This window comes from Anomaloglossus baeobatrachus, chromosome 1 (assembly GCF_048569485.1).
Source record: "Anomaloglossus baeobatrachus isolate aAnoBae1 chromosome 1, aAnoBae1.hap1, whole genome shotgun sequence".
Lineage (NCBI taxonomy): Eukaryota > Metazoa > Chordata > Amphibia > Anura > Aromobatidae > Anomaloglossus > Anomaloglossus baeobatrachus.
The window spans coordinates 483,333,967-483,361,623 of NC_134353.1; the positions used below are offsets into that span (position 1 = coordinate 483,333,967).

At 49.9% G+C, this 27,657-nt stretch overlaps 1 protein-coding gene across 1 annotated transcript in view; it reads left to right on the top strand.

Annotated features, from left to right (window-relative positions):
• Positions 1–27,657, top strand: part of ARMC6 (armadillo repeat containing 6) — a 69,450-nt gene that overhangs the window by 953 nt on the left and 40,840 nt on the right. Inside the window, exons 2-3 of the mRNA XM_075338381.1 lie at positions 21,831–21,994; positions 22,425–22,507. Of these exons, the coding sequence (XP_075194496.1) occupies positions 21,874–21,994; positions 22,425–22,507 (204 nt within the window). The 5' untranslated portion in view covers positions 21,831–21,873. The remainder of the gene's footprint in view (positions 1–21,830; positions 21,995–22,424; positions 22,508–27,657) is intronic.

Sequence of the window (27,657 nt, forward strand, 5' to 3'; positions counted from 1 at the left end):
CCCTTTTGTGACTTTCATGTGGCACTAAAGGGTACTATTTAGCCAAAAAATAAATAATTAAAAAAAAAATGACGTGGGGTCCCCCCTATTTTTTTGTAGCCAGCTAGGGTAAAGCAGACGGCTGCAGCCTTCAGACCACAGCTGGCAGCTTTACCTTGGCTGGAAATCCAAAACAGAGGGCACCCCACGCTGTTATTTTAAATTAAATAAATAATTTAAAACAAAAAAACACGGGGTCCCCCCCAAATTGGATCACCAGCCAAGGTAAAGCGGACAGCTGTGGTCTGGTATTTTCAGACTAGGGAGGTCCACTGTTATTGGACACTCCCCAGCCTAAAAATAGCAGGCCGGAGCCACCCCAGAAGTGGCACATCCATTAGACGTGCCAATCCTGGTGCTTCGCCCCAGCTCATCCCGTTGCCCTGGTGCGGTGGCAAACGAGGTAATATATGGGGTTGATGCCAGATGTGTAATGTCACCTGGCATCAAGCCCTGGGGTTATGATGTCACGCGTCTATCAGATACCTGACATCACCAGCACAGTCAGTAATAAAAAAATAAATAAAAATTTGACAACAAAAAAAGTTTTATTTGAATGAACACTCCCCAAAACATTCCCTTTTTCACCAATTTATTGAAAAGAGCAATAAATCCGGGTCCGGCGAAATCCAATAAGGGGGTCCCACAACAATCCATACCATAGTCAATGTCCCAGTCAATGAAGAACAGAATGTTCCCCATTGGCTGGGAGAGCAGTGCAGTGACCTGAGCTAACATCAATAGGTCAGCCCAAGTCACTGCAGGTGATGCCGAGCGCTGCCATCAGGAGGTTAGATGAGATCATTACCTGCTGTGACGATCTCCTGCATTCCTGCCATCAGCGCTGTCACTGCCGCCTTCTATGCTCGCCGCGTTCTCAGCAAAGAATCGCGGGAGCCTGTGACGTCACCGCTAGTGACAGTCTCGGGCCGCCCACGAGACGTAACGTGAAAACGCGGTGGGCAATGGCAGGCAGTGACAGCGCTGACGTCAGGAGGCAGGAGATCATCACAGCAGGTAATGATCTCATCTAACCTCCTGACAGCAGCGCTCGTCGTCCCCCGCGGCTGCACGCACTGCAGAGTGAGAAGCTGCTGATACTGCGGGCAGACACTGACACATTGCAGTGCAGGCAGCCGCGGGGCTGGAGCGGGACACTGACTGCACGGGCACCCGACGGAGGTCACACGGAAGTGCTTCCGTTTGGCTTCCGGGGATTTTGCGGCCCCATTGACTTGTACTGAGTCATGGTCCGTTATTACGGAACAGAATAGGACATGTTCCGTAATAACGGAGCGGACATACGGCATCCGATGTGTTTTTTTTGTAGGATCGGATGCACACTGAAGTTCTTCCGTGTGCCATCCGATCCTACACAAAAGACATTGAAAAGATGGTCCTCTCCGTGGGTCTGCGAAAAAACAGGAACTGACCAGGACAACCGGAACGGTCATGTGAATGAGCCCTCAACAACAGATGGAACCATGACAAGATGGGTGTCCCTAAATTCTCTGTTAACCCTTGCAGCATGCTGGCATCAGATTACACAGCAAAAACCTGCTGACAGAATCCTTTTAAGGCAGCATAACAGTCCTGATGTACATTGAAGACTGATTTGTTGTAGATTTTCCCCTATTGACTCATTTATTCCCCCCTATCTGTTGCAAAATCTGCAAGTACAGATAGTATAGGAGTTGTCTGGGCCGTTTATAGAATCTGATCTGGAATCCTAACAGTGTGCAGTGTACTCGCCATTAGGGTGCGTGCACGCTGTCTATTTCTGCCTTAAAGCTCTGAAAAAAGAAGCCCAAAAGAGAAGGAAGATGTGCACGTAAGCATCTTTCACTTACAATGAATGTGGGCGGGCAGGCGTCTGAGCGGTGTGCTCATATCCGCAGGGTTCTGCTAAACCTAAAGCTGCAGAGAAAGCTATCGGCCTATGATTGGCTGTGTGCAAATTACATAGAGGTGTCACTTCACTAGCACAGAATGTGTGGAAACCTAAGAGTGAGTCCCTTTAAAGGAGAGTTTTCATCAGAAAATTACTTCTTGTTAACCCCTTAATGACCTCGGGTGGTAACATTACATCCTAGTGGTCATAGTGTTAACAGCAGCCGGGGGAGATCGGCGCACATGTCAGCTGATTTCTACAGCTGAAATGTGTGCTTGCAAGGAACGAGCGGAATAGTTATCCGCCCATGCTTTTTAACCCCTTAAACGGCACTGTTAATAAGTGACATGGCTGAAAATTTACTTACAGGCCGATACTGGAAGGCACGTGATGTGATCACGTGACTTCCGGTGGTTGCCATGGTGGTAGCGCATTGTCGTGTGAAGCCTCCTCTTCTCACATGACTAAGATCTTGTAAACAAACAGCCGAGTACTGGCTGTTACAAGAAATGAGCATTTTTCCCGGTCTGAGTGATGGTGCTCTGATTGGGAGAAATGAATGAGCGATCAGACTGCTGATCATTATAGTCCCCTAGAAAGCTAATAAAGTAAAAGTTTTAAAAAAAGAAAAAAAAAAACAAATTCAAATCACCCCCCTTTTGCCCCATTAAAAATTAAAGGGTTACAAAAATAAAAAATACATACATTTGGTATTGCCGCATTCAGAAACGCCCAATCTATCAAAATATAAAATCAATTAATCTGATCAGTAAATTGCGTTACAGCAAAAAAATTGCAAACGCCAAAATTACGTTTTTTGGTTTCCATAAATTTTGCGCAAAATGCAATAACACGTGATCAAAATGTAGCAAAACATCAGCCTGAGATGCAAAAAATAAGCCATCACTGAGCCATAGATACCAAAAATTGAGAACGTTACAGGTTGCAGAAAATGGCGCAAAACGTACGCCACTCTTTCAGACCATATTCAGATTTTTTTTTATCCCTTAAATAAAAGTAAACCTATACATGTTTGGTGTCTACGAACTCGCATTGACATGAGGCATCACATCGACAGATCAGTTTTACCATTCAGTGAACACTGTGAATAAAAAATCTCAAAAACAATAGTACAATTGCACTTTTTTTTTACAATTTTTCCCAATTTGGAATCTTTTTGCCGTTTTTTTCCAATACACTATATGGTAAACGTCACAAAAAATGAGCCCTCACATGACCATATTGAGTGAAAAATAAAAAAGTTATGACTCTCAGAAGAAGAATGGCGAAAAAAAACGGAAAGTGCAAAATCGGCCGGTTGTGAAGGGGTTAAAGGCAATCGTTCTATATGTCTTCATAGAAGTGTAAGTAACTGCTATGAAGCGTGCACTTATCCGCTTGCATGAAGCCAGTCAGCGGCACTTGACAAGTGTAAACCCACCCTACGTTGGTGTCCAGCCCTGCTCCCCCATCACAAGAAGATTATACCTGCTTCTGTATAGTCTGGGACAGTCTAAGGCCATGTGCCCACAGGAGCTTTTTGCTGCGGAGTTTGCCGCGGAAAACCTGCAGATTTTTGGATTTTCCAGATAAATCCGCAGGTTCTAGCATGTACAGGCACTCCCCATGTTACCCTATGGGACATGGGGAGTGTCTGTGTCCATGCTGCGGAAAGTGCGGATGCGGAATCTCCTGCGGAGATCCCTCAGCCGCACCTAACTGCATGTCAATTATTCATGCGGATTTACTTGCGGAGATCCCGGCCCTCCGCTATGGAGATAGAGGCCGGGACGTCCGCAGGTAAATCGCGTGAAAGTCCGCATGTTTCCCGCAGCTATTCCGCTGGAAACTCGCAGCTACAAATAGCTGCGGCTGCCGGCGGGCAGCTGCAGTAAACATGCGGCCGTACCTGCGAATATATCCACAGGTACGAGCGTCCCGTGGGCACATGGCCTAAGGCCATGTGCCCACTGGAGCTTGCTTCTGCAGATTTTGCCGCGGAAAACCTGCGGCTTTATCTGGATTTTCCAGATAAATCCGCAGGTTTTAGCATGTACAGACACTCCCCATGTTATCCTATGGTACATGGGGAGTGCTGTGTCCACGTTGCGGAATGTGCGGCTGCGGAATATGTTGAGGATATCCCGCAGCCGCACATAACTGCATGTCAATTATTCCTGCGGATTTACCTGCGGATGGTCCCACACTTACCTGCCTTGATAGCAGATACCTCCTCCGGTGGAGCGTGGTTGATCCATGAAAAGGGAGAAGGTGGGCGGGGCCTGCACGAGCTCCGGTCATGTGACAGCCAGAACTAGTTCAGGCCCGCCCACCGTCTACTGCACAGTGTAGAGATGCTGACAGACGCCGGAGAGAAGTGCTGCGTGATGGAGGTGAGTATGAACTCCCCCGATCACTGCAGCACTTGTTCTGCATTGAGGATGCAGTGCTGAAGCCATGGTACTGTATCCTCAATGCAGAATGCCCGCACCATATCCGCAGGACATTCCGCAATAAAACCGCAGCATTGAAACAGACAAAGTTGTGCTGTGGTTTTCTGGGAGCTCCTGCAGAATGTCCTGCGGATATTACCGCAGCACACTGTCCCCGTGGGCACATAGCCTAAGGCTCTGTGCCCACGTTGTGTATTTGCATGCAGTTACGCTGCGTATTGCACCGCAGCGTAACTGCATGCGTCCTGCGTCCCCAGCATAATCTATGAAGATTGTGCATAATCCATGCCCACGTTGCGTTTTAGAACGCAGCAATTTGCATGCTGCCAAAACGCTGTGTTCTAAAAAGCAACATGTCACTTATTCCGTGCGCTTTGCATGCATCCCCCGCTCTGTCTATGGTGGGGGCTGCATCCAGAGCGCATGAAATCGGCTTTTTCACTGCAATCATTACGCAGTGTTTCTGCAGCGATTTGACGCGCACATGTACTGTCAAATCGCTGCAGAAATTTCTGCAGGGACACGACGCAACATGTGCACATAGCCTATTACTGCTAATTATATCTAATCCAATCTACCTCAAGATTGAGTATTACTGCTAATATATATATAACGAGCAGAAAGCAGGAACTCGTATTAGGCCACCGGCCAATCTACACAGTATTATTACAATAGTCATATGATAAAATTACCAATGTAAAATACATTTAAGGGGAACCTGTCACCACTTTTTTGCCCTATAAGCTGCGGCCACCACCAGGGGGCTCTTGTATACAGCATTCCAACAAACATGCTGTGTAGAATGTAAAAATCACTTTATAATACTCACCTAAATGGTCGCTGCGGTGCAGTTTGGTCATATAGGCATCTTCGTTCTCTGGTGCCATCGTCTCCTCTTTCGGCCATCTTCGTCCTCTTTCACAAGCCTGTGTGCATGACGCGTCTATGTCATACACATTCACCGGTCCTGCGCAGGCGCACTACAATACTTTGATCTGCCCTGCTCAGGACAGATCAAAGTGTGCCTGCACGGGACCACAACGCTGCCTGTGTGCATGATGTAGGACGCATCATGCACGCCGGCTTCAGAAGAAGGACAAAGATGGCCGAAAGAGGAGGCACCGCACCCGGAGAACGGAGACACCAATCTGACCAGTCTGCAGCGACCGTTTAGGTGAGTATTATAAAGTGATTTTTACGTTCTACACAGGGCCCTGGGCTCTTATATACATGTTAGAATGCTGTATATAAGAGCCCACTGGTGCGGGCCGCAGCTTATAGGCCCCAAATCTGGTGACAGGTCCCCTTTCACATAAAACTTTTAAACAATATGCCATTTTCTGATGTTTTTGCAATGATTATTTGGAGCATCATCAGTAGGTGTGGTGTCACCCAGCTTGATAATGTAGATTTCCAGCATATAGACGGGGAGCAGGCATCATGCTGAATCTTCATTCCATTGGTTACTGGGAGGAAAGCCATGAACCAGTGATGGTATTTGGTTGAGTTCACATATCTGGTAATCATCAGTTAGAACGGATCCTGCAGAGATGCGTTGGGAAAATGCTGCGCAAACACAACTTTTTGTCCTTTGTTAACTCATTTTTGCCAGATCCTTTTATTTAAGATTGGAGTCTATGGAGGACGGATCCGGTAACAGATTGCTATTTATCTTGCATTGGAAACTGAACCAGTAAGAAAAACTGATCCGTTTTTCCCCTCACCCATGACAGCACCACGTGAGAGAGGGATCCGCCCAGCAAGGACAGGAAACCATTCTGAATAAAAGGGCGGTACCTCTCCCCTTCGTCAGTTGGTTTCCTGTCCTTGATGGGACAACACATTCTGTGTATGCGGTACAGAAGACATGGTGGGCCAGAAGAGGCCTGAACTCACCCAACCCCGTCCAGTGTCCGGAAGAACAGGCCCGGTCCTGTGGTAGCGTTCTTCGGGGTTGGAAGCGCCGTCCACCAACCCTCTGGAGATCTGGTGTCCGTGCGGGTGCGGGCGGCGCGGACCGTCTGATGGAGGTCTCGGGCCGCGGCACCTTCCTCCCCCGCTGCCGCTCCTGTCCTCAGTGCTGCGGCCTACAGGCAGGCCTTCCGGGTTCAGGGCGCACTCTGTGACGCACGCCCGGAGCATGCTGGGTGAACGGTAGTGCTCACGTGATGTCACAGAAGCGCGCCGGAAAGCCGAGCAGCAAACATGGCGGTGCCCATGCAGTGTTTCTGGCGTTATGGGCGGCGGTACCCTAGGGTAAGTCGTCGGGGGATGGAACCTTTCGGGACCGGAAAGGAGAAATAGATGATCTGTGGCGCAGGCAACAGCGCTCCCCAACACCTGGATGTAAGGATGGCAGTCGCTCCTGCTGTGATAACCAGAGGTCCAGGTCTTCTTGCAGCTCCACCAGGCTGGTGGATAAGCCAGCGTGGCCTCCAGACCCAGTAACCCGTTTGACCTATTGGTAAGTGAGCTTCGTGAATGTCCCTATTACGGGTCCCTTGTGGTTTCTTTTGTTAAAACTACTAGGTTGCACCAAAAAAAAACAAAAAAAAACCCCTACTTATCCAGTCTTAAAGTCTTGCTCAGATCTTTCATCGTCTGACACAGACGTAGGGGCAGACCATGTTCTCTGCTAAGGATATAAAAAACTGGTCGAAGCAATGCGGGCCACAAGGGGCCTTAGAACAGTTAAGTCTCCACTATTTTTTTTGAGCCTGTGGTTTTTATTTGGTCGTTTGGCGGAGAAAAAGGAAGATTTGTTCCTGTTTACACTAAGGTGCAATCACTCGTTAAAAAGGAATGGGGCCCTCCTGATACATTATATATATATATATATATATATACATACATACATATATACTAATTATATTTTTTATATATATATATATATATATATATATAATATAATTAGTATATATGTATGTATTATGCATGTGTATGTATATCTATCTGGATGCGCAATGGCTCACTCTCCAAATCTTGAGGCTAGCCCTTGGGAGCTTCAGGGATGTTAATAGTTCCCTGGGTAAAAAGGCTGAAGGTTAACCCAAAAAGGTCTGGGAATCCACAGCGGGCAGTCTCAGACCTACTATTGCCAGTACATTGCAGCACATGCTTGTGAGGTTGACTTCAGAAAATTAAAGTCCAAAGGCGACATCTCGTGATCAGACCCTAGCATTCCTGCCACTACTATGGGGTGCAGCGGCATTCCTAGTGGGCACATCCGCAGCCTCTTTTAGATTGGGAGCTAGTTCTGCTGGTTATCCAATGCTGTAGGACAGGGGTGGGGAACCTCCGGCCCGCGGGCCGTATACGGCCCGTCACGACTTTTTATGCGGCCCCCAGGCACATTCCCAGGGACCGCTGTGCTCTGGCAGCAGCCGCGCTTTTCCCGGCTGCCGGCCCTTTAAATCTCACTGCCTGATGCCTTGAGGGTAGATGCTAGAATGTACGGGCTCTATCCAGATCCTGACTTCCAGGACCTGACTGCAGCCCATACATTCTAGGCTTAACCCCGGCCTGTGCTAGTGTGCTCTCTGCTCTGGTGGGCGGGGTAAGCAGCACGCTGCGATATGTCACAGAAGAGCTGCAGCAGATTTACCAGCCTCCCGGACCTGCTGTCTGCGTGACTCCTCCTCCCCCTGAGTACGCAACCCATCGCTACCCCCCCCCCCACCTCCCGCTAAGTGCTGTGTACTCCCTTGTGCTGTGTGTACCCCCTCGTGCTGTGTACCCCCTAATGCTGTGTATCCCTCTAATGCTGTGTGTACCCCCCAGTGCTGTGTACCCCCCCTAATGCTGTGTGTACCCCCTAATGTTGAGTACACCTCTAGTACAGTGTTTACCCCTTAGTACTGTGTGTGCTCCCCTAGTAATGTCTGTACCCCTTGGGTGATGTCTATGCCCCCCCAGTGCTGTCCGCACCACCTAATGCGGTCCATGCTGCCACCAGTGCTGTCCATGCCACGGTCAGTGCTGTCTGTGCCCCCTTATGCTGTCCGTGCTCCCCAGTGCTGTGTGCCACCCCTCAGTACTATGTACCCCCCAGTGCTCTGAACTTGCTACTGCTGTCTGTACCCTCCCACTGCTTTCTATGCCCCCAGTCTGTGCCCTCCTGTTGATGTCTATGTTCCCCCAGACTTCTCTGTGTCTCCCTAGTGATGCCACCTAGTGCAGTCCGTGCAGCCACCTAGTGCAGTCCGTGCAGCCACCTAGTGCAGTCCGTGCAGCCACCTAGTGCAGTCCGTGCAGCCACCTAGTGCAGTCCGTGCAGCCACCTAGTGCAGTCCGTGCAGCCACCTAGTGCAGTCCGTGCAGCCACCTAGTGCAGTCCGTGCTGCCCCCTTATGCTGTCCGTGCTCCCCAGTGCTGTGTGCCACCCCTCAGTACTATGTACTCCCCAGTGCTCTGAACTTGCTACTGCTGTCTGTACCCTCCCACTGCTTTCTCTGCCCCCCAGTCTGTGCCCTCCTGTTGATGTCTATGCTCCCCCAGACTTCTCTGTGTCTCCCTAGTGATGCCACCTAGTGCTGTCTGTGCTGCCACTTAGTGCTGTCTGTGCTGCCACCTAGTGCAGTCCGTGCTGCCACCTAGTGCAGTCCGTGCTGCCACCTAGTGCAGTCCGTGCTGCCACCTAGTGCAGTCCGTGCTGCCACCTAGTGCAGTCCGTGCTGCCACCTAGTGCAGTCCGTGCTGCCACCTAGTGCAGTCCGTGCTGCCACCTAGTGCAGTCCGTGCTGCCACCTAGTGCAGTCCGTGCAGCCACCTAGTGCAGTCCGTGCAGCCACCTAGTGCAGTCCGTGCTGCCCCCTTATGCTGTCCGTGCTCCCCAGTGCTGTGTGCCACCCCTCAGTACTATGTACTCCCCAGTGCTCTGAACTTGCTACTGCTGTCTGTACCCTCCCACTGCTTTCTCTGCCCCCCAGTCTGTGCCCTCCTGTTGATGTCTATGCTCCCCCAGACTTCTCTGTGTCTCCCTAGTGATGCCACCTAGTGCTGTCTGTGCTGCCACTTAGTGCTGTCTGTGCTGCCACCTAGTGCAGTCCGTGCTGCCACCTAGTGCAGTCCGTGCTGCCACCTAGTGCAGTCCGTGCTGCCACCTAGTGCAGTCCGTGCTGCCACCTAGTGCAGTCCGTGCTGCCACCTAGTGCAGTCCGTGCTGCCACCTAGTGCAGTCCGTGCTGCCACCTAGTGCAGTCCGTGCTGCCACCTAGTGCAGTCCGTGCTGCCACCTAGTGCAGTCCGTGCTGCCACCTAGTGCAGTCCGTGCTGCCACCTAGTGCAGTCCGTGCAGCCACCTAGTGCAGTCCGTGCAGCCACCTAGTGCAGTCCGTGCAGCCACCTAGTGTAGTCCGTGCAGCCACCTAGTGCAGTCCGTGCAGCCACCTAGTGCTGTCTGTGCCACAGCCAAGGCTGTCCATGCCCCCCTACTGATGTATATGCCCCAGCCCCCTCCTGTGATGCATATGCCCCAGCCCCTCCTGTGATGTGTACTCCCAGTGTCTCCTGTAATTTATCACCCCAGCCCCTCCTGTGATGTATATGCCCCAGCCCCTCCTGTGATCTATATGCCCCCAGCATCTCCAGACCGAGACAAACCTGGAAAAGCAGCTGTGAGAAACAAGATGATCAATATCACCGAACACACAGTCACACCAAACAGAAGCAGCTCCTGCCTCCACAGTAAGGGTGAGTTAATTAATCGTTTGACCAAATTTTTCAAGTTGATAATGTTGTGCGGCCCCCAAAGGTTAGTAGGAAATTCCAAATGGCCCCCGGCAGTAAAAAGGTTCCCCACCCCTGCTGTAGGAGGACGCTATGGTTAAAAGACTGTCCGGGGACCTTTGGTCCAGGTATAACCTATAAATTTCAAAAAGCCCTTAAATGAGAACCTGCAAAGATTCGTGATAAAGGGAATGGTGCCCAATTCATAGTGGAATTGTGTTTTATTCAACCGTAAAAAATGACATATTGTCAGTCATGGAAATAATGCAAGACTGGATCAGATTCCCAGCCATGTTGAAAGCGGTTTTCAAATGCTTAGTGCAATGACCAGCCATATGTTGATGCCAACTAGTCATGATCTAAAATGATACCTATATTTATACAGTGATATTTTGTATATATCAAATTGGGGATAATATATCTTAAAGGTGGTGAAAGGTATCCTGTGTGCCGCTATGCCCCGACGCGCGTTCAAGCGATCTCTTCCTCAGGGGGCGCACAGGCATAACCTATTTAAAATACCATGTGACGGTCAGCTCTTTTAGGCTATGTGTCCACGGTAGAATGTACCTGCGGATTTTTCTGCATGAAAATCCGCGACTTTTGCGGCAAAAACGCACCTTATTTTTACCGCGGATTTGCCGCGAATTTGCCGCGGATTTTGATGCGGTTTTTTTTTCCCCATTCTATACCCAAAATCCGCATCAAAATCCGCAACAATAATTGACATGCTGCAGATTTTTCCGGATCAAAATCCGCGGCAAATCCGCCGCGGAAAAATCCGCAGCATGGACACAGCATTTCCAAAATGCCATTGAAATGGCTTGGAAGTGCCGCTGCTGCAGATTTTCGGAAAATCCGCGGTAAATCCGCGGCAAAATCCGCGGTAAATCCGCAGCGTGGGCACATAGCCTAAGGCAGGCAGTTGGAGGATAACTTGGACAATGCGGCAGATAGGAAGACATCCTCACTAGATTTGCATCAAGCTCCCACAGTCCTTCCTTCGGAGGTGAAGTTTTACGACAGTAAAGCCCCTCACAGTCAAAAATGGGAACACAAATCCAGTTATGATCCAAGTCACGACTGGTCACAGGTGGGTGGATGGGTTGTTTTTTTCTTTTTTCTAGCCACCTGGGAATGCATTTCCTTGAATGCATCCATTATGAATTTTTTTCAGAGAAGGTCTCCACAATGCAATTTATGCTATAGTGTACAGCAGGTGCAGAGACTGCAGGTAGTCCTGAAGGACCTGGGCTGGATATTAGGCTGGAAACACATCTATGCGAGTAAAATCTGTCCGATTGGGCTGAAAAAAACTCAGCTGATTTTAGTTCACGTTAGGTGCGAGTGCAACGCAAGTGCGATGCTATTTCTGAATAAATTAATGATTTTGGCTCGCGTGTGCGACGCGTGTGTGTCGCGTTGCGATGCTAGTTTCCTGCAACATTTTAACTAGATAAAAGTGATTACACATGTGTCAGTTAATTTACCTTTGGGAATGTGATGTCACATTCATCTGTTGAATATTTAATGAGCATAGTTCCTGCCACACTCGCAAATGTGAACGCCGGTGCGCGTGTGTGATCCTTCTTTTAATCCGCTTCCATAGGGAATCATTGAGAAAAATGGTTCGAGAAACTCGCAAAAAAACAGCATGCTGCGATTTTTTTTCTCAGTCCGATTTGGACTGAGAAAAAAAATCGCAAATGCGAGCTGAATCATTCACTAACATATGTCTACTGCGAGAAACTCGCAAGTGAGAAGCAGCCCTTAGACAGGGCCTAGTCTCAGTCGGAGCCAGATACAGTTAAATTGTTCCTGGGCTCCGAATGCCAGTTATGTTGCTTGGGCTACTTTCACACTTGGGTTGGACGGCTTCCGTAGCATTGCGTTGTGTGACGGATGCAACGGATGCGTTGCATATAGTGGCACAACGGATGCTACGGATCGTACAAAACAACGTAAAGCTTTTTTTTTTTATTTCTTTTTTTTTCTTTACAGTTTTACCGGCAGCAGACTATTGTGAACGATCAGCTGATCGCTCTCAATAGCCGGCTGCCGGGCGCTCAGCTGAGCGCTCTCACATGCCGGCGGGCGGGCACTCAGCTGAGCGCTCTCACATGCCGGCGGGCGGGCGCTCAGCTGAACGTTCGGCCACCGAGAGACAAAATAAAGTTTGTGATTAAAAAAAAAAAAAAGAGCATGCGCAGTGAAATCCTACGGATTGCGCTGTTCAAAAAAAATGTTACATGCAGCGTTTCTTCCACCCGTCGCGGCGTCAAAATAACAACGCTGCGTTGTCCAGCGGATGCAACGCTGACACTTGCGTTACAGTGCGTTGTCCATACAAGTCTATGGAGAATAGCGCAGTGCGTTAACGGACTGTGCTATTCTCCATAGTGACGGACTCCGCTGAACGCAAGTGTGAAAGTACCCTTACTGAAGCACAATACTTTTAAGAATGCCGTCCTTGCCTTGCTCTACAAGCCACAAGTCATCCCAGGATGTCCCTCAGGGAGGCAATGTCTATTTTTCGGACAATGACGTCCTGCTTCGCTGCAGTGCCTGGAACCGGCTCCACTCTAGGGGTCTCCAGTGGAATATCCTCTTTGTCAAAAAAAAAAAAAAAAAAAAATGTTTTATATATATATATATATATATATATATATATATATATATATATATATATATATATATATATATATATACATACATATATATATATATATATTATATATATATATATTATATATATAGTGAGACTGTGACTGGGGTTATCTATGACGGCCGGTACGTCTCGCCCCGGTTGTGCTCACTCCATGATAGAAAGTAACTCCACTCCGGGGTTAATGCTGTTTCCCTACAGGCTGAAAGGAGGGGGAGGGTTAAAAGGAAACAGGAACATGGGCGTGGTGGCCTAGAGTGAGGGAGTGAACACAACTCCCTGAGTTTCTGCCGGAGATAACACATGTGTGCTGTTGTGGACTTTTGTTTGTACAATAAACCGTGTGCTGTGACCATTGGTGCCTGGATCCCGTGTCTTCTGCCGCGCAGCCGACCACGCTACCTCACAGATGGTGGAGAATGCGGGCATGCCAGCCCGGTGAGGTGTAGCATCCATCCCTGGTGACCCAGCAGCGCATGTCCTGGATTCGAACGGCTATACTACAGCCCAAACCCGGCGACGCCATGGAGGACATACTAAAGCAGCTGGCTCAGGCTAATGCACAGCAACAACAGACGAATACACACCTGCTCCGGACGTTGGATCGTCAGCAGCAATCCTTGCAGTTGCAGGAACAAAGGCACCAAGAACAGATGGTTCTCCTGGCCAAGTCGATCCGTGCCGGACCTGCAGCAACAATCCCGGGACCGGGTGACGACGGCAGCGTCCGGAAAGTGGTGAGACAAGCATTGCAAAAGATGACCCCGGGGGATGATGTGGAAGCGTTCCTGGCGGTGTTTGAGCGGGCGGCCGAGCGGGAAAAGCTGCCGACCCCCCAGTGGGCTGAGGTATTGTCGCCCTATCTGACGGGGGAGCCCCAAAAAGCGTACCTGGACCTCTGTACCAAGGACGCCCTAGAATATGCGACCCTGAAAGCCGAAATACTTGCTCGGTTGGGGGTGAATACCTATGTACGGGCTCAGCGGGTAAATCGGTGGTTCTATGAGGAAGCCAAACCCGTACGCTCCCAGGCCTATGACTTGTTGCATCTCGTAAAGAAGTGGTTGCAGCCTGACACACTGAGCCCGGCGCAAATGGTGGAAAGGGTAGTAGTTGATCGTTTTGTGCGCACTTTACTCGTCACCATTCAACGGTGGGTAGGACAGGGCGACCCAAGTACCCTGGACCAATTAGTGGGCCTGGTAGAGCGGCATGTGGCTACGCAGGACTTGATACGGGACACTGAGACTTTGCTTACCGCCCGTCGGTCCGGCCCCTCCAAGCCTAGGGCCAAGGACCCACCGCTGACACCGGTGCGGGAGTCCGCTACCGTCCCGTCTGAGGCCGCGCCCGCCGTCCCTGAGGTCCGGAAGGTTATGTACCCTAAACGACAACTCGTCAAGGGGGTTTCCTTCCCTATTAGATGTTGGCGGTGCTAGCGGGTGGGACATATGGAAGCCCAGTGTCCACTCACCACGGAGCCCGTGGATTGTGGGGTTACCCGGCGGGGTTCAATGTATGCTCAGGTGGTGTGTACCGCTGACCTTGTCTCCCCAGAGACTGAGCCCCACTTGTGCCAAATACAGGTGAATGGATGTCCGGTTACAGGCTTGTTGGATTCCGGAAGCTTGGTGACCCTTGTGCGATCAACCCTAAGGGCTAAAGTAAAGGCCACAGGACGGACCGTGGGGGTGGTTTGCATACATGGGGACCGCCGAGACTATCCCACGGGGATTGTCACCATCACAGCACCTTGCGGTCAGGTGCAACATGAGGTGGGACTTCTTAACACTCTTCCTTATGACGTGATCCTAGGAAGGGATCTGCCCTATTTTTGGACTTTATGGAAGGGACCTCCTAAGTCCCCTCAGATATTGGTCAGTCCGGGACCTGAGCCCTACAATCCCGAATCTGGGACGCCTGCCGTAGGGGTCCCCATGATAGGGACAGAATGTGAACCCGATAGGTCGCCCCTAGAGGTATTGGCAGGAGAGGCTGAGACGCTCGAGCCCATCCCGGAGTTGGAAGCGTCCCCGGATACGTTTGGGACAGCCCAACTCCAGGACCCTACATTAATACATGCCCGGAGTCGGGTGACAGTAGTTGACGGGGTGGCACAGCTGCCCGGTGCCCAGGTAAGGTACCCCCATTTCGCTCTTAAGCAGGATTTACTCTACCGGGTAGATGAAATACGGGGCGTGGGGGTGGAGCAGTTGGTGGTGCCCCAGCCGTATCGCCGGCGGGTCCTAGACTTGGCTCATAAACACCTGATGAGTGGCCACCTAGGGGTCAAGAAAACGCAGGAGCGAATATTGCAAAGGTTCTATTGGCCCGGGGTCTTTGGGGAGGTAAAACGGTTCTGCGAAACCTGCCCGGAGTGTCAGCTTACCGCACCCCTGACCCACTTTCGCAGTCCGTTGGTACCGTTACCTGTTACGAGGGGGACCCGGGGAAGCGTGCCAAGATGGGAAATGGACTGCTTCCGCCGGTCAAGGTCCACTGTGCGGTGTAAGGGACCGCCGCTATGGTGGGTGAAGAGTGAGCGGGTTGCTGCTAGCGATCGTCTGGAATGTCACAGACGATCTATGTACACCGATCTGCCCTAACCCGTGAGGGTTGTATGGCACAGATCTCACGGCTCGGTGTACCTGTTGCACGGGGAAGCACAGAGGTGCCCACGCACGTGTGCCAGTGGAAGTCACGAGAATATGGCACGAGGGTAGCACAGAGGTGCCCACGCACGTGTGCTTTCAATAACCAGGTGAGTCCAATGGAGACTTGAGGAGCTCACCTGGGACAGGAACACGGCCTGTTGACGGGGGTACTGCCGGAGCAGCAAGGCAGGAACACGGCCTGCAAACGAGGTACTGCCGGAGCAGCAAGGGCCAAGCCCACAAGAGACAGTAATGCCTGAGCAGTGGCGTGGCAGCACGCTGCCAGACATCCAAACATAGAAGGACGGTCGCGCGCCGCCATGATGGCAGGGGGAGCTTTTAAGGAGGTGCAGCTCCACCCGAGGGCGGGCGCGAGGCGGAGATGACGGACTTGACCCAATCAGGGTCCACGACGTCCCAGCCTGGCCAGTCAGGATTCACCACGTCACCAGCCTTGTCATCAAGCCGTGTGACGTCAGTGAGCGAATCAGGACCCACCACGCATTGCACATGCTCACCCTCCTGCCTCTGGGAAATAGAGGCGGGATCCTCGGTCTCACAATGTGGAGAGATAACGGGAATCTCACTGCTTCCCTGAGCAGTAAACCTCTGCACATTGCGCAGCCTCGCAGACCTTCGGGGCCGCTGAGCAGGAGAGTCTGCGGCAGGCCAGGAATGGGAGACCGCTTCACTCCTTGTAACAGGAGAACCACTAGGTGTCACCCTTCTGCTGCCTCTCTGAGAAGGTATCTCCTGCACACTGTGCAGTCTGGCAGACCTTCGGCGCTGCTGAGCAGGAGTGCTCGTGGCAGGCAAGGAATGGGAGACTGCCTCAGTCCTTGCCTCAGGAGAGCCACGAGATGTAACAGTTAGCCATTATAGAAGTCCCTTTTGAACGGATAGGGATGGATCTGGTGGGGCCCCTCGTAAAGTCTGCTCGAGGGCACCAACACATCCTAGTGATCGTTGACTATGCCACCCGGTATCCAGAGGCGATACCTCTCAGACATACTGCGGCGAAGCTTATAGCTCGGGAGTTGTTTGCTGTCTTCTGCCGGGTGGGGTTGCCCAAGGAGATCCTTACGGATCAGGGGACACCATTCATGTCTAAAGTGACCAAAGAGCTATGCCGGCTACTCCAGATCAAGCAGTTGCGTACGTCTGTGTATCATCCTCAGACGGATGGTTTAGTGGAACGATTCAATAAAACCCTGAAAACCTTGCTCAAAAGGGTGATTTCCAAAGACGGGAAAGACTGGGATATGATGCTTCCCTATTTGATGTTTGCCATACGAGAGGTGCCACAGGCATCCACGGGGTTTTCGCCTTTTGAGTTGTTATACGGGCGACATCCCCGGGGATTGTTGGACCTGGCAAAGGAAACATGGGAGCAAGAGCCCACCCCCCATAAAAGTGTGATTGAACACATTTTAGGAATGCAGAACCGCATAAGTGCGGTCATGCCAATTGTGAAGGAGCATTTACAGGAGGCTCAGGCCGCGCAAAGCGGCCGCTACAATAGACAAGCCACCGTGCGGACCTTTAAACCCGGGGATCGGGTGTTGGTATTGATCCCCACGGCGGAGAGTAAATTCCTGGCTCAGTGGCAAGGCCCCTACGAGATAAAGGAAAGAGTCGGGGTGGTCAACTATAAGGTTTTGCAGCCCGGTAGGCGGAAACCTGAACAAATATACCATGTCAACCTATTAAAACCTTGGCATGAACGGGAAAGCCTGATGGTTGCATTTTCCCCATCTCCCTCCTCTTCGGGTCGTTCAAACCCGGCTCCAGCGACCTCCGGAGAGGACGAACCGGAAGTAAGGATTGGAGAAGCCCTCACCAAGCAACAGAGGCGAGAGGCCAGACGGCTGGTTCAGCAGAACCCCGATGTCTTCTCCGAGCTGCCTGGTAGGACCAGTCTGATACGACATGACATTGTCACCGAGCCTCACCTGAAGGTACGCCTGAAGTCATACCGGGTGCCGGAGGCTCGAAGACAAGCCATATCAGAGGAAGTGAAGACAATGCTACGCCTGGGGGTCATCGAAAAATCCCGGAGTGAATGGGCTAGTCCCATTGTCCTAATACCAAAACCCGATGGCTCCTTAAGGTTCTGCAATGACTTTAGGAGATTGAATGAAATATCCAAGTTCGATCTCTACCCCATGCCCCGGGTGGATGAGCTGATTGATAGGCTGGGACAGGCGCGATATTTCACCATGCTCGACCTGACCAAGGGGTACTGGCAGGTGCCACTGACGGAGTCCGCCAAGGAGAAAACCGCTTTTGTTACGCCGGAGGGTCTCTTCCACTATGTTGTCTTGCCTTTTGGGTTACATGGCGCTCCGGCCACGTTCCAGAGGTTGATGGACTTGGTGCTGGAACCCCACCAGGCGTATGCATCAGCGTACCTTGATTACATCATTATTTACAGCTCTGAGTGGCAGACCCACTTGGAACAGGTACAAGCGGTGGTGAACGCGCTCCGAACTGCCGGATTGACAGCCAATCCCAAGAAATGTGCGTTGGGGCTCACGGAAGCCCGCTACTTGGGCTACGTAATAGGCCAAGGAGTGATTAAGCCCCAAATTAACAAGGTTGAGGCGATCCAGAAGTGGCCTAGACCCCTGACCACGAAGCAGGTTAGGGCCTTCCTGGGTATCGTGGGGTACTACAGGAGGTTTGTAAAAGATTTTGCGGGATTATCAGCCCCCTTGACGGACCTTCTCAAAGGCAAGAAGTCCGTCATGGTGCGCTGGACTCCGCAGGCTGAGGACTCCTTCCGGGCCCTGAAGGGGGTCCTGTGCGGACAGCCCGTTCTTGTACACCCTGATTTCCGGAAGGAGTTCATAGTACAGACTGACGCCTCGGGGGTCGGCCTGGGGGCAGTGCTGTCTCAGGTTGTTCAGGAGGAGGAACACCCCGTCACCTTCTTAAGTAGGAAGCTCACCCCTCCCAAGCGGAATTATAGCGTAGTGGAGAAGGAGTGCCTGGCGATCAAGTGGGCCTTGGAGTCCCTACGCTATTACCTGCTGGGACGGCAGTTTCGCTTGGTGAATGATCACTCTCCGCTGGTCTGGATGAGGTCCGCCAAGGAACGGAATGCCCGGCTTACCCGGTGGTTCCTTTCTCTGCAGAACTTCCGGTTTACGGTTGAACACCGGGCCGGTAGGTTGCAGGGCAACGCCGATGCCTTGTCCCGCGGCCCGTGTTTGATGGCAGGAGTTCAACCCCGCTCGCTTGAACTGAGGGGGGGGGTATGTGAGACTGTGACCGGGGTTATCTATGACGGCCGGTACGTCTCGCCCCGGTTGTGCTCACTCCATGATAGAAAGTAACTCCACTCCGGGGTTAATGCTGTTTCCCTACAGGCTGAAAGGAGGGTTAAAAGGAAACAGGAACATGGGCATGGTGGCCTAGTGTGAGGGAGTGAACACAACTCCCTGAGTTTCTGCCGGAGATAACACATGTGTGCTGTTGTGGACTTTTGTTTGTACAATAAACCGTGTGCTGTGACCATTGGTGCCTGGATCCCGTGTCTTCTGCCGCGCAGCCGACCACGCTACCTCACAATATATATATATATATATATATAATATATAATTCAGAGGGATACTTAGAAGGGGTAATGGTTCTATCCCTCTGATGGTGGACATCCGTGGACAATCTTCCACAATACTCCCATGGCTGACTCGTGCACGGAGGATAGTCACCACAGATACCAGGTGGGGTGTGCTGCACTCCTAGACACGCAGATTCCCTGGGATCCTGGTCAATCTGGACAACGACAACGGTGCAACCCTCCAACCTCAGAGGGCTTGGGCAGTGGAGAAGTTGTTGATAACCTTCTCCTGTCCTTCATGGCTATCATATCCGACTACTATCAAGCAAGCAGCCCACGGTGGCTTATATGAATCATCTGGGGGGCACAAGATGCCAGTCTCTGATGACCGCTTCTTACCTCCAGTATGCGGAACAACGCCTCCTCTCCCTCTCTACCTCCATGTACAAGGTCTTTAAATACGACAGCGGACTCTCTGAGTCATAATGGGCTGAAGCGGGAAGAATGGCTTCTGAATCAGAGTATCTTCAGCGCATTGACACTTTCCCCACAGGGCTACAAATAGATTTTTGTCACTCGGTCCAACAGACAGGTAGCCAGGTTCTGCTCCCTTACCCCGCAGAGCACCCATATGCAGTGGACGCACTTCAACTTCAGTGGGATTCCTGATGGCTTACGCCTTTTCTCCTATTGTCCTGCTACCATCTGTTATATGGAGAATCAGGGAGGGGTATGCATGAATTCTTCTCATAGCGCCCTTTTGACCTTGGTTCCCTCTCCTGAGGTCTATGTCACTCGCGGATCCTTGAGTCCTTCCGAAGATTCCATATCTCCTGGAGCAGGGTCCAGTGTTCCATGCACAACAAATGGGATTCCATCTGACAGCATGGAACCTGAAAGGTCGTCACTGATACATAAGGGATTCTCATCAGCACTAGTGTCTACTCTACAAACAAGCAGAAATCTTGTCACAAGCTGGGTTGTAGTTGGGATTGGAACAAATCCCTTGCCTTTCAGATATTCCCTTCATTGTCGGGATTCCTATCACGTCTATTTTAGTAAATTCTGCATAAGGGCTTGAATTGGGTCTGGTAGTCAACAAAAAACAAAACGAAAGATTATAGTTCGGCTTAGGGGCCCTGTATGATTATGACCTTGCAGGACATAGGGGGATTAACAGAATCACGACAGCTTGAAATAACTCTAGACCTGTAGCAATTCTACCATACCTCTGTGGAATAATATTTGATACTAGAAGCCCTCACAGGTCACCCCCTTGTGTCTGTTGATACAGTACCCCTTGACTTGCTATTCCTGAAGACAGTGTTGTTAGTGGCCTTGACATCTGCCGTGGAGTCAGCGGTCTCTAGAGCTCTCGATAATTCCTCCATATGTTCAAGTGCTTGAAGGTGGGTTACTACTGCACTCTAATCCGGCCTATCTCCGTAAAGTGGCTTCAACCTTTTTATAAATCCCAGGAGATAATTCTGCCCTCATTGGCACTGCCCAACAGAAAAAAAAAAAAAGACCAGGCGAACGCAAGTTTCACCAGTTGGATGTCGGGCAGGCGATGTTTCAGTGTAGGTCAGCAATAGAGCGGTTGAGAATCCACATTCTCTGTTTGAGCCTCTCAGTGTACTAATAAAGGGCTAGGAGTGATTGAATGCACTATGTATAGATAACGCAGGTAGTTATCATGTTACTTATTCTGCTGATGGTGCTGCTGCCCCTGATTTGTTTGGGCTCACTCCACCCGAGCGATGTCAACTTCCTGAGCAGAGAAGACACAGGTATCTCTTGACCAGTTCTGCAGAGCCGCTACTTGGTTCTCACGAAATTCTTTTTTTCCCAACACTACCGGCTGGATCTGTCTTCCTCGGCTGCTCTTCCCTTGGTCGTAGATTTTCTTGAGGCTTTGGTCCCTCCCTAAGCATACAGTTCTCTGTAATTCTCTCACGTGGTGCTGTCATGGGTGAGGGGAAAACACCTAGGTTACTTACCGGTAGCCGGTTTTTCCAGAACCCATGACATCACCCATATATTCCCCCCCTTCTTCTTCTTTTTCACCCTTCAGTGTGCACTATAATGGTGTGCATACTTGTGTATTAATGGTGTCGGAGATAAGTTACTAACAATTGTTGGAGATCCTCTCATTCTCGGAAAACAACTGACGAAGGGGAGAGGTACCGCCCTTTTATTCAGAATGGTTTCCTGTCCTCGTTGGGCGGATCCCTCTCTCACGTGGTGCTGTCATGGGTTCTGGAAAAACCGGCTACCGGTAAGTAACCTAGGTGTTTTCCATAGACTCCAATGATAAAAAAAACCCAAAACTGTTTCAGTTAGACTTCTTTCAGACTTCCGTCTTTTTCCATCAGTCACAATCCGTCGTCTTGAGGATATACGGTATCCTGTGAAATATTTTGCAGGATTCAGTTTTTTCCCATAGACTTCTCTATTAGCGACAGATTGCGACTGATGGGCTTGCGTTGCATCCGTCTCGCGACAGATCAGTCATGGAGTGACTGACCGTTGGGCGTAAACAATGTAATGTTTTTTCTTTGCATCGAAAAAAAACAGACAGTGACGGATGCGTCGGCATCCGTCGTTAGTTATAATGGAAGCCTATGGGCCCAGGAATCCGTTGTCATTCCTGAAATGACGGAATCAGGTGTGGGATCTGTTGTTTTTTTTTTTACTCTGGGCATGCCCAGATCGACTGTAAATTTAATTCTGGTCACAAAACTTCTCCCTCTCTTCCACTCCCCCTGCCTCTCTCCCCCTCTCTCTTCCCCCCTCTCTCTTCCCCCCCCTCTCCTCTATCCGCTTTCATTTGTTACAGAGATAAAAAAAAAAAAGTGGAAAATTAGAAAAGCATTTCCAAAATGGCCTGCAAGTGGATATCACAGGAGACCTTTGACGCTGTCGTGCAAGAAAATATTGCAGAGTTTGATATGGACCCGGAGGAAGCACTAAATGAAGCAATTCAACAGTTTGAGTCACAAGGTACCGATTTAGGATTTATTAACAGGTTGCAAACTGTTACATTCAAGTGAATTGTCACCTAAGCATGCGTACACGGCTCAAAGAGACATGTGATTGTAAAATATACTATAGTGGAACTATATACAGTATATAATATATAGACAATGTAGTATAAAAATACTACAGGGCTATTGTATGCGTCCACTATAGTCATGTGGATGATGCTGCTTTTGTATCCTGAGGCTTTGGCTACCGGGTGACATTTTATTAAGTTAATATTTGGCAAATGAGAGCATCCCAACGATCGCCTGACAAACCTTTTTGACAAGAGAAATCTAACACCAGTTAAAAATGTATTCAAATATTTATAGGTAAAAAAGAATGGTATTAAGTCTTAAGGAAAGATGATGTAATATATTTTGGGTACTACCACTTCTTTCTGCTTATTTAGGAGTTGACTTGACGAACATAATCAAGGCTGTGCAGATCCAAAGTGAAGAGAGTGAGGCGGCTCCAAACCATGATGTCTTGTTGGTATGTATTGGTATAGAGACATAGATGTGAACATATTGCCATCATTACTTTTCTTGCTGAGGGACTAGGGGAAACTATATGCAACTGGGTAAGGAATTGGCTAAAAGGTAGGAAACAGAGTAGTCATAAATGGTACATTCTCTAAATGGGCTATAGTCAGCAGTGGGGTACCACAGGGATCTGTGCTAGGACCGATTCTTTTTAATCTCTTTATTAATGATCTTCTGGATGGGATTGATAATAAAGTGTATTTTTTTGCTGATGACAAACTATGTAGGATATTAAAACTGACCTTGATAGTACAATATTACAAAAAGATCTGGATAAGATGTCAGAACGGGCAGATACTTGGCAAATGAGACTTAATGTTGATAAATATACCACAAGACCATAAGGAGCTTGCTTATATGTTACTAGAAGGTGGCCCGATTCTACGCATCGGGTATTCTAGAATTTACGTATTGTGTAGTTCATGTATGATTTTTGTTATATATATATATATATATAGATATATATATAGATATATAGATGTGTATATATATATATATATATATATATATATATAGATATATAGATGTTGTTGTGTGTAGTTACCAAGTGTTTGTGTAGGGCGCTGTACATGTTCTGGATGTTGTCTGGGTGAGAGCGGTGTTGTTTGTGTGTTGCGTTGTTTGTGGAGCGCTGTGTGTCTGTAGCGTTGTGTGTGTGTTGCGCAGTTTGTGTGTGTGTGGTGTGTTTTGGGGGGAGGTATGTTTTGTGCAATGTGCGTGTTGTGCGGTATGTGCGTATATTTGTGTGTGCAGCGTTGTCTGTGTGTGTGGGTGTCTGTGTAGGGCAGTTGTTTGTGGTTCCCAGTGTGTGTGTGTGGTGTGGTGTGTTGTGCAGTGCGCGCGCGCGTGTATGTGTGTGTGTTGGGGGGAGGTGTGCACTTCCCATCGTGCTCCATCCCCCATGCAGCGCACTCCCCATCGTGCTCCATCCCGTATGCTGCGCACCCCCCATCGTGCTCCATCTCCCATCCTGCGCACTCCCAAACGTGCTCCATCCGCCATGCAGCGCACTCCCCATCGTGCTCCATCCCCCATGCTGCGCACTCCCAAACGTGCTCCATCCGCCATGCTGCGCACTCCCCATCGTGCTCCATCTCCCATGCTGCGCACTCCCAAACGTGCTCCATCCGCCATGCTGCGCACTCCCAAACGTGCTCCATCCGCCATGCTGCGCACTCCCAAACGTGCTCCATCCGCCATACTCCGCACTCCCCATCGTGCTGCATCCTCCATGCTGCGCACTCCCAAACGTGCTCCATCCGCCATACTCCGCACTCCCCATCGTGCTGCATCCGCCATGCTGCGCACTCCCAAACGTGCTCCATCCCCCATGCTGCGCACTCCCAAACGTGCTCCATCCGCCATGCTGCGCACTCCCAAACGTGCTCCATCCCCTATGCTGCGCACCCCCCATCGTGCTCCATCTCCCATCCTGCGCACTCCCAAACGTGCTCCATTCGCCATGCTGCGCACTCCCAAACGTGCTCCATCCGCCATGCTGCGCACTCCCAAACGTGCTCCATCCGCCATGCTGCGTACTCCCCATCGTGCTCCATCCCCCATGCTGCGCACTCCCAAACGTGCTCCATCCGCCATGCTGCGCACTCCCCATCGTGCTCCATCTCCCATGCTGCGCACTCCCAAACGTGCTCCATCCGCCATGCTGCGCACTCCCAAACGTGGTCCATCCGCCATGCTGCGCACTCCCAAACGTGCTCCATCCGCCATACTCCGCACTCCCCATCGTGCTGCATCCTCCATGCTGCGCACTCCCAAACGTGCTCCATCCGCCATACTCCGCACTCCCCATCGTGCTGCATCCCCCATGCTGCGCACTCCCAAACGTGCTCCATCCGCCATGCTGCGCACTCCCAAACGTGCTCCATCCGCCATGCTGCGCACTCCCCATCGTGCTCCATCCGCCATGCTGCGCATTTCCAAACGTGCTCCATCCGCCATGCTGCGCACTCCCAAACGTGCTCCATCCGCCATGCTGCGCACTCCCAAACGTGCTCCATCCGCCATGCTGCGCACTCCCAAACGTGCTCCATCCGCCATGCTGCGCACTCCCAAACGTGCTCCATCCGCCATGCTGCGCACTCCCAAAGGTGCTCCATCCGCCATGCTGCGCCAGCATCAGCCTCTCCGTCTCCAGCATCAGCCTCCCCATCCCAGCCTTACCCAGGTTCAGCCTCTCTCCTCTCAGCCTCCTCCAGCACGCCGTGCTCCTCTGCCGACACTCACAGATCCGATCGCATACACTCACACACACCCACACACACCCACCCGATCGCATACACTCACACACACCCGATCGCATACACTCACACACACCCGATCGCATACACTCACACACACCCGATCGCATACACTCACACACACCCGATCGCATACACTCACACACACCCGATCGCATACACTCACACACACCCGATCGCATACACTCACACACACCCGATCGCATACACTCACACACACCCGATTGCATACACTCACACACACCCACACACCCCCACCCGATCGCATACACTCACACCCACCCGATCGCATACACTCACACACACCCGATCGCATACACTCACACACACCCGATCGCATACACTCACACACACCCGATCGCATACACTCACACACAAAGACACACACACTGACGATATTGCACATACGCGCTGATACTCACAACATCCGGGGATATCACATGCTTCTGGCCATGTGATCCCCCGGCAGTTCCTGGAAGCTCACAACAGCACAGTATCGCCGCCGAGAAGCAAGCGATATCCCAGGATGTTGTGAGTATTTGGATGCGATGCGATGTGATGTGTGAGGTGTGTGTGAGTGTGATCTGATTTGTGTGTGTGTATGTGTGTGTGTGTGTGTGCTGTTATGTGTGTGTATGTTCCGCAGCTGCAGGACCTTGATGTGTGGATGCGATGTGATGTGTGTGTGAGGTGTGTGTGAGAGTGAGTGTGAGCCGGTGTACACTGGTAACTATGATACACATCGGGTAACTAAGGGACCTTAGTTACCCGATGTGTATAATGGTTACCAGCTTTCACGGCCTCCGTCAAGATCCCAGCATCGCAAGGTTATGTCTGGCGCTGCCGGGATCCTGACGGAGCCGGTGTAGAAGCAAGCGATATCCCAGCATGTTGTGATGTGTGAGGTGTGTGTGAGAGTGAGTGTGATCTGATGTGTGTGTGTGTACTCACCTGGGAATCGGAGCTCCGTGTCAGTTGGGCCAGAGCGAGCGTGCATTGCGTGAGGGGGGCGGGGCCTGCAGAGAGCCGGGGCGAGAGGCCAATCCGTGGGGGGGGGGCGGGGCCATGGCGAGCCCAGCGGCCAATCAGCTTTGTGTCACCGTAAGGACACAATTTCGGAGCATGACAGACAGACAGACAGACAGACAGAATAAGGCAATTATATATATAGATAAGACACCAAAGAAGAGCATTGAAGCAAGCAATATGCAGCATATATGTTTAAAAATATATCCTTTATTGAAAACAATATTAAAATGTCATAAATGATCAAATGGAACCACCCAGAAGACGGATGGAATTTTCACATGGAGGACACGGCACTTTGTGGTGAAAAAAAAAATAAAAAATCACACCACCATATACCACAGGGATAGTAACAAAAAGCTATTATACATCTGTGTATGTTATTCCAATAAGGATCACAGCCACTAAATAAGTACCAGTATATCAAAAAATCAATTGCTATACATAAAAAAATAAGAGGCAGTGAAGTAAGAATTGAAAAACATACCCAATATTACCACAGTATAGTTTATCCACAGCGGGTATCAGTACAGCGGCCCCCACCAACACTGACGCGCGTTTCGCAGCTCGTGTGCTTCGTCCAGGAGTGACAAAGCACTCGAGCTGCGAAACGCGCGTCAGTGTTGGTGGGGGCCGCTGTACTGATACCCGCTGTGGATAAACTATACTGTGGTAATATTGTGTATGTTTTTCAATTCTTACTTCACTGCCTCTTATTTTTTTATGTATAGCAATTGATTTTTTGATATACTGGTACTTATTTAGTGGCTGTGATCCTTATTGGAATAACATACACAGATGTATAATAGCTTTTTGTTACTATCCCTGTGGTATATGGTGGTGTGATTTTTTTATTTTTTTTTTCACCACAAAGTGCCGTGTCCCCCATGTGAAAATTCCATCCGTCTTCTGGGTGGTTCCATTTGATCATTTATGACATTTTAATATTGTTTTCAATAAAGGATATATTTTTAAACATGTATGCTGCATATTGCTTGCTTCAATGCTCTTCTTTGGTGTCTTAATGTTGATAAATGTAAAGTAATGCACCTAGGACGGAGTAATCCTATAACTGCGTATACATTAAATGGAAGTAAACTCGGGACTACAGAACAGGAGAAGGACTTGGGTATTCTCATTACAAATAAGCTGAGCAGCAGCACTCAATGTCAAGAAGCAGCTGCAAAAGCAAACAAGATTCTAGGGTGTATAAAAAGAGATTAGCTCCCGACGTATTGTTACCCCTCTATAAATCACTTGTAAGGCCACATCTGGAATATGGGATCCAGTTTTGGGCTCCACATTTTAAAAAGGACATTCAGACGTTATAGTCAGTTCAAAGGCGGGCAACTAGACTACTGCAAGGAATGGAAGGCCTCCCATATGATGACAGGTTGAAAAAGTTAAATATGTTTACCGTAGAAAAAAAAAGACGTCTCAGAGGAGATCTCATTTATATATATAAATACATGTGTGGTCAATATAAAGGACTAGCACATGACTTATTTCTTCCAAAGACAATACTAAGGACCAGGGGACACTCCACTGCGAGTGGAAGAAAAGCGATTCCGACAGCTAAATAGGAAAGGGTTCTTTACAGTTAGAGCAGTCAGATTGTGCCCTACCACAAGAGATACAGTGCTGTGCAAATTAATTGGGACAAAACAAAAAAACAAATTATTTTGAATATTTAATAATAAAATGTTATACTACACTGCTACATACCAATTTTAGTAAGAAATATGTCCTCCTTTAGCAGATTTTCATAGTTATCCTCTCCCCCTGTTAGAATTAGCATAAGTATTATACAATCAAA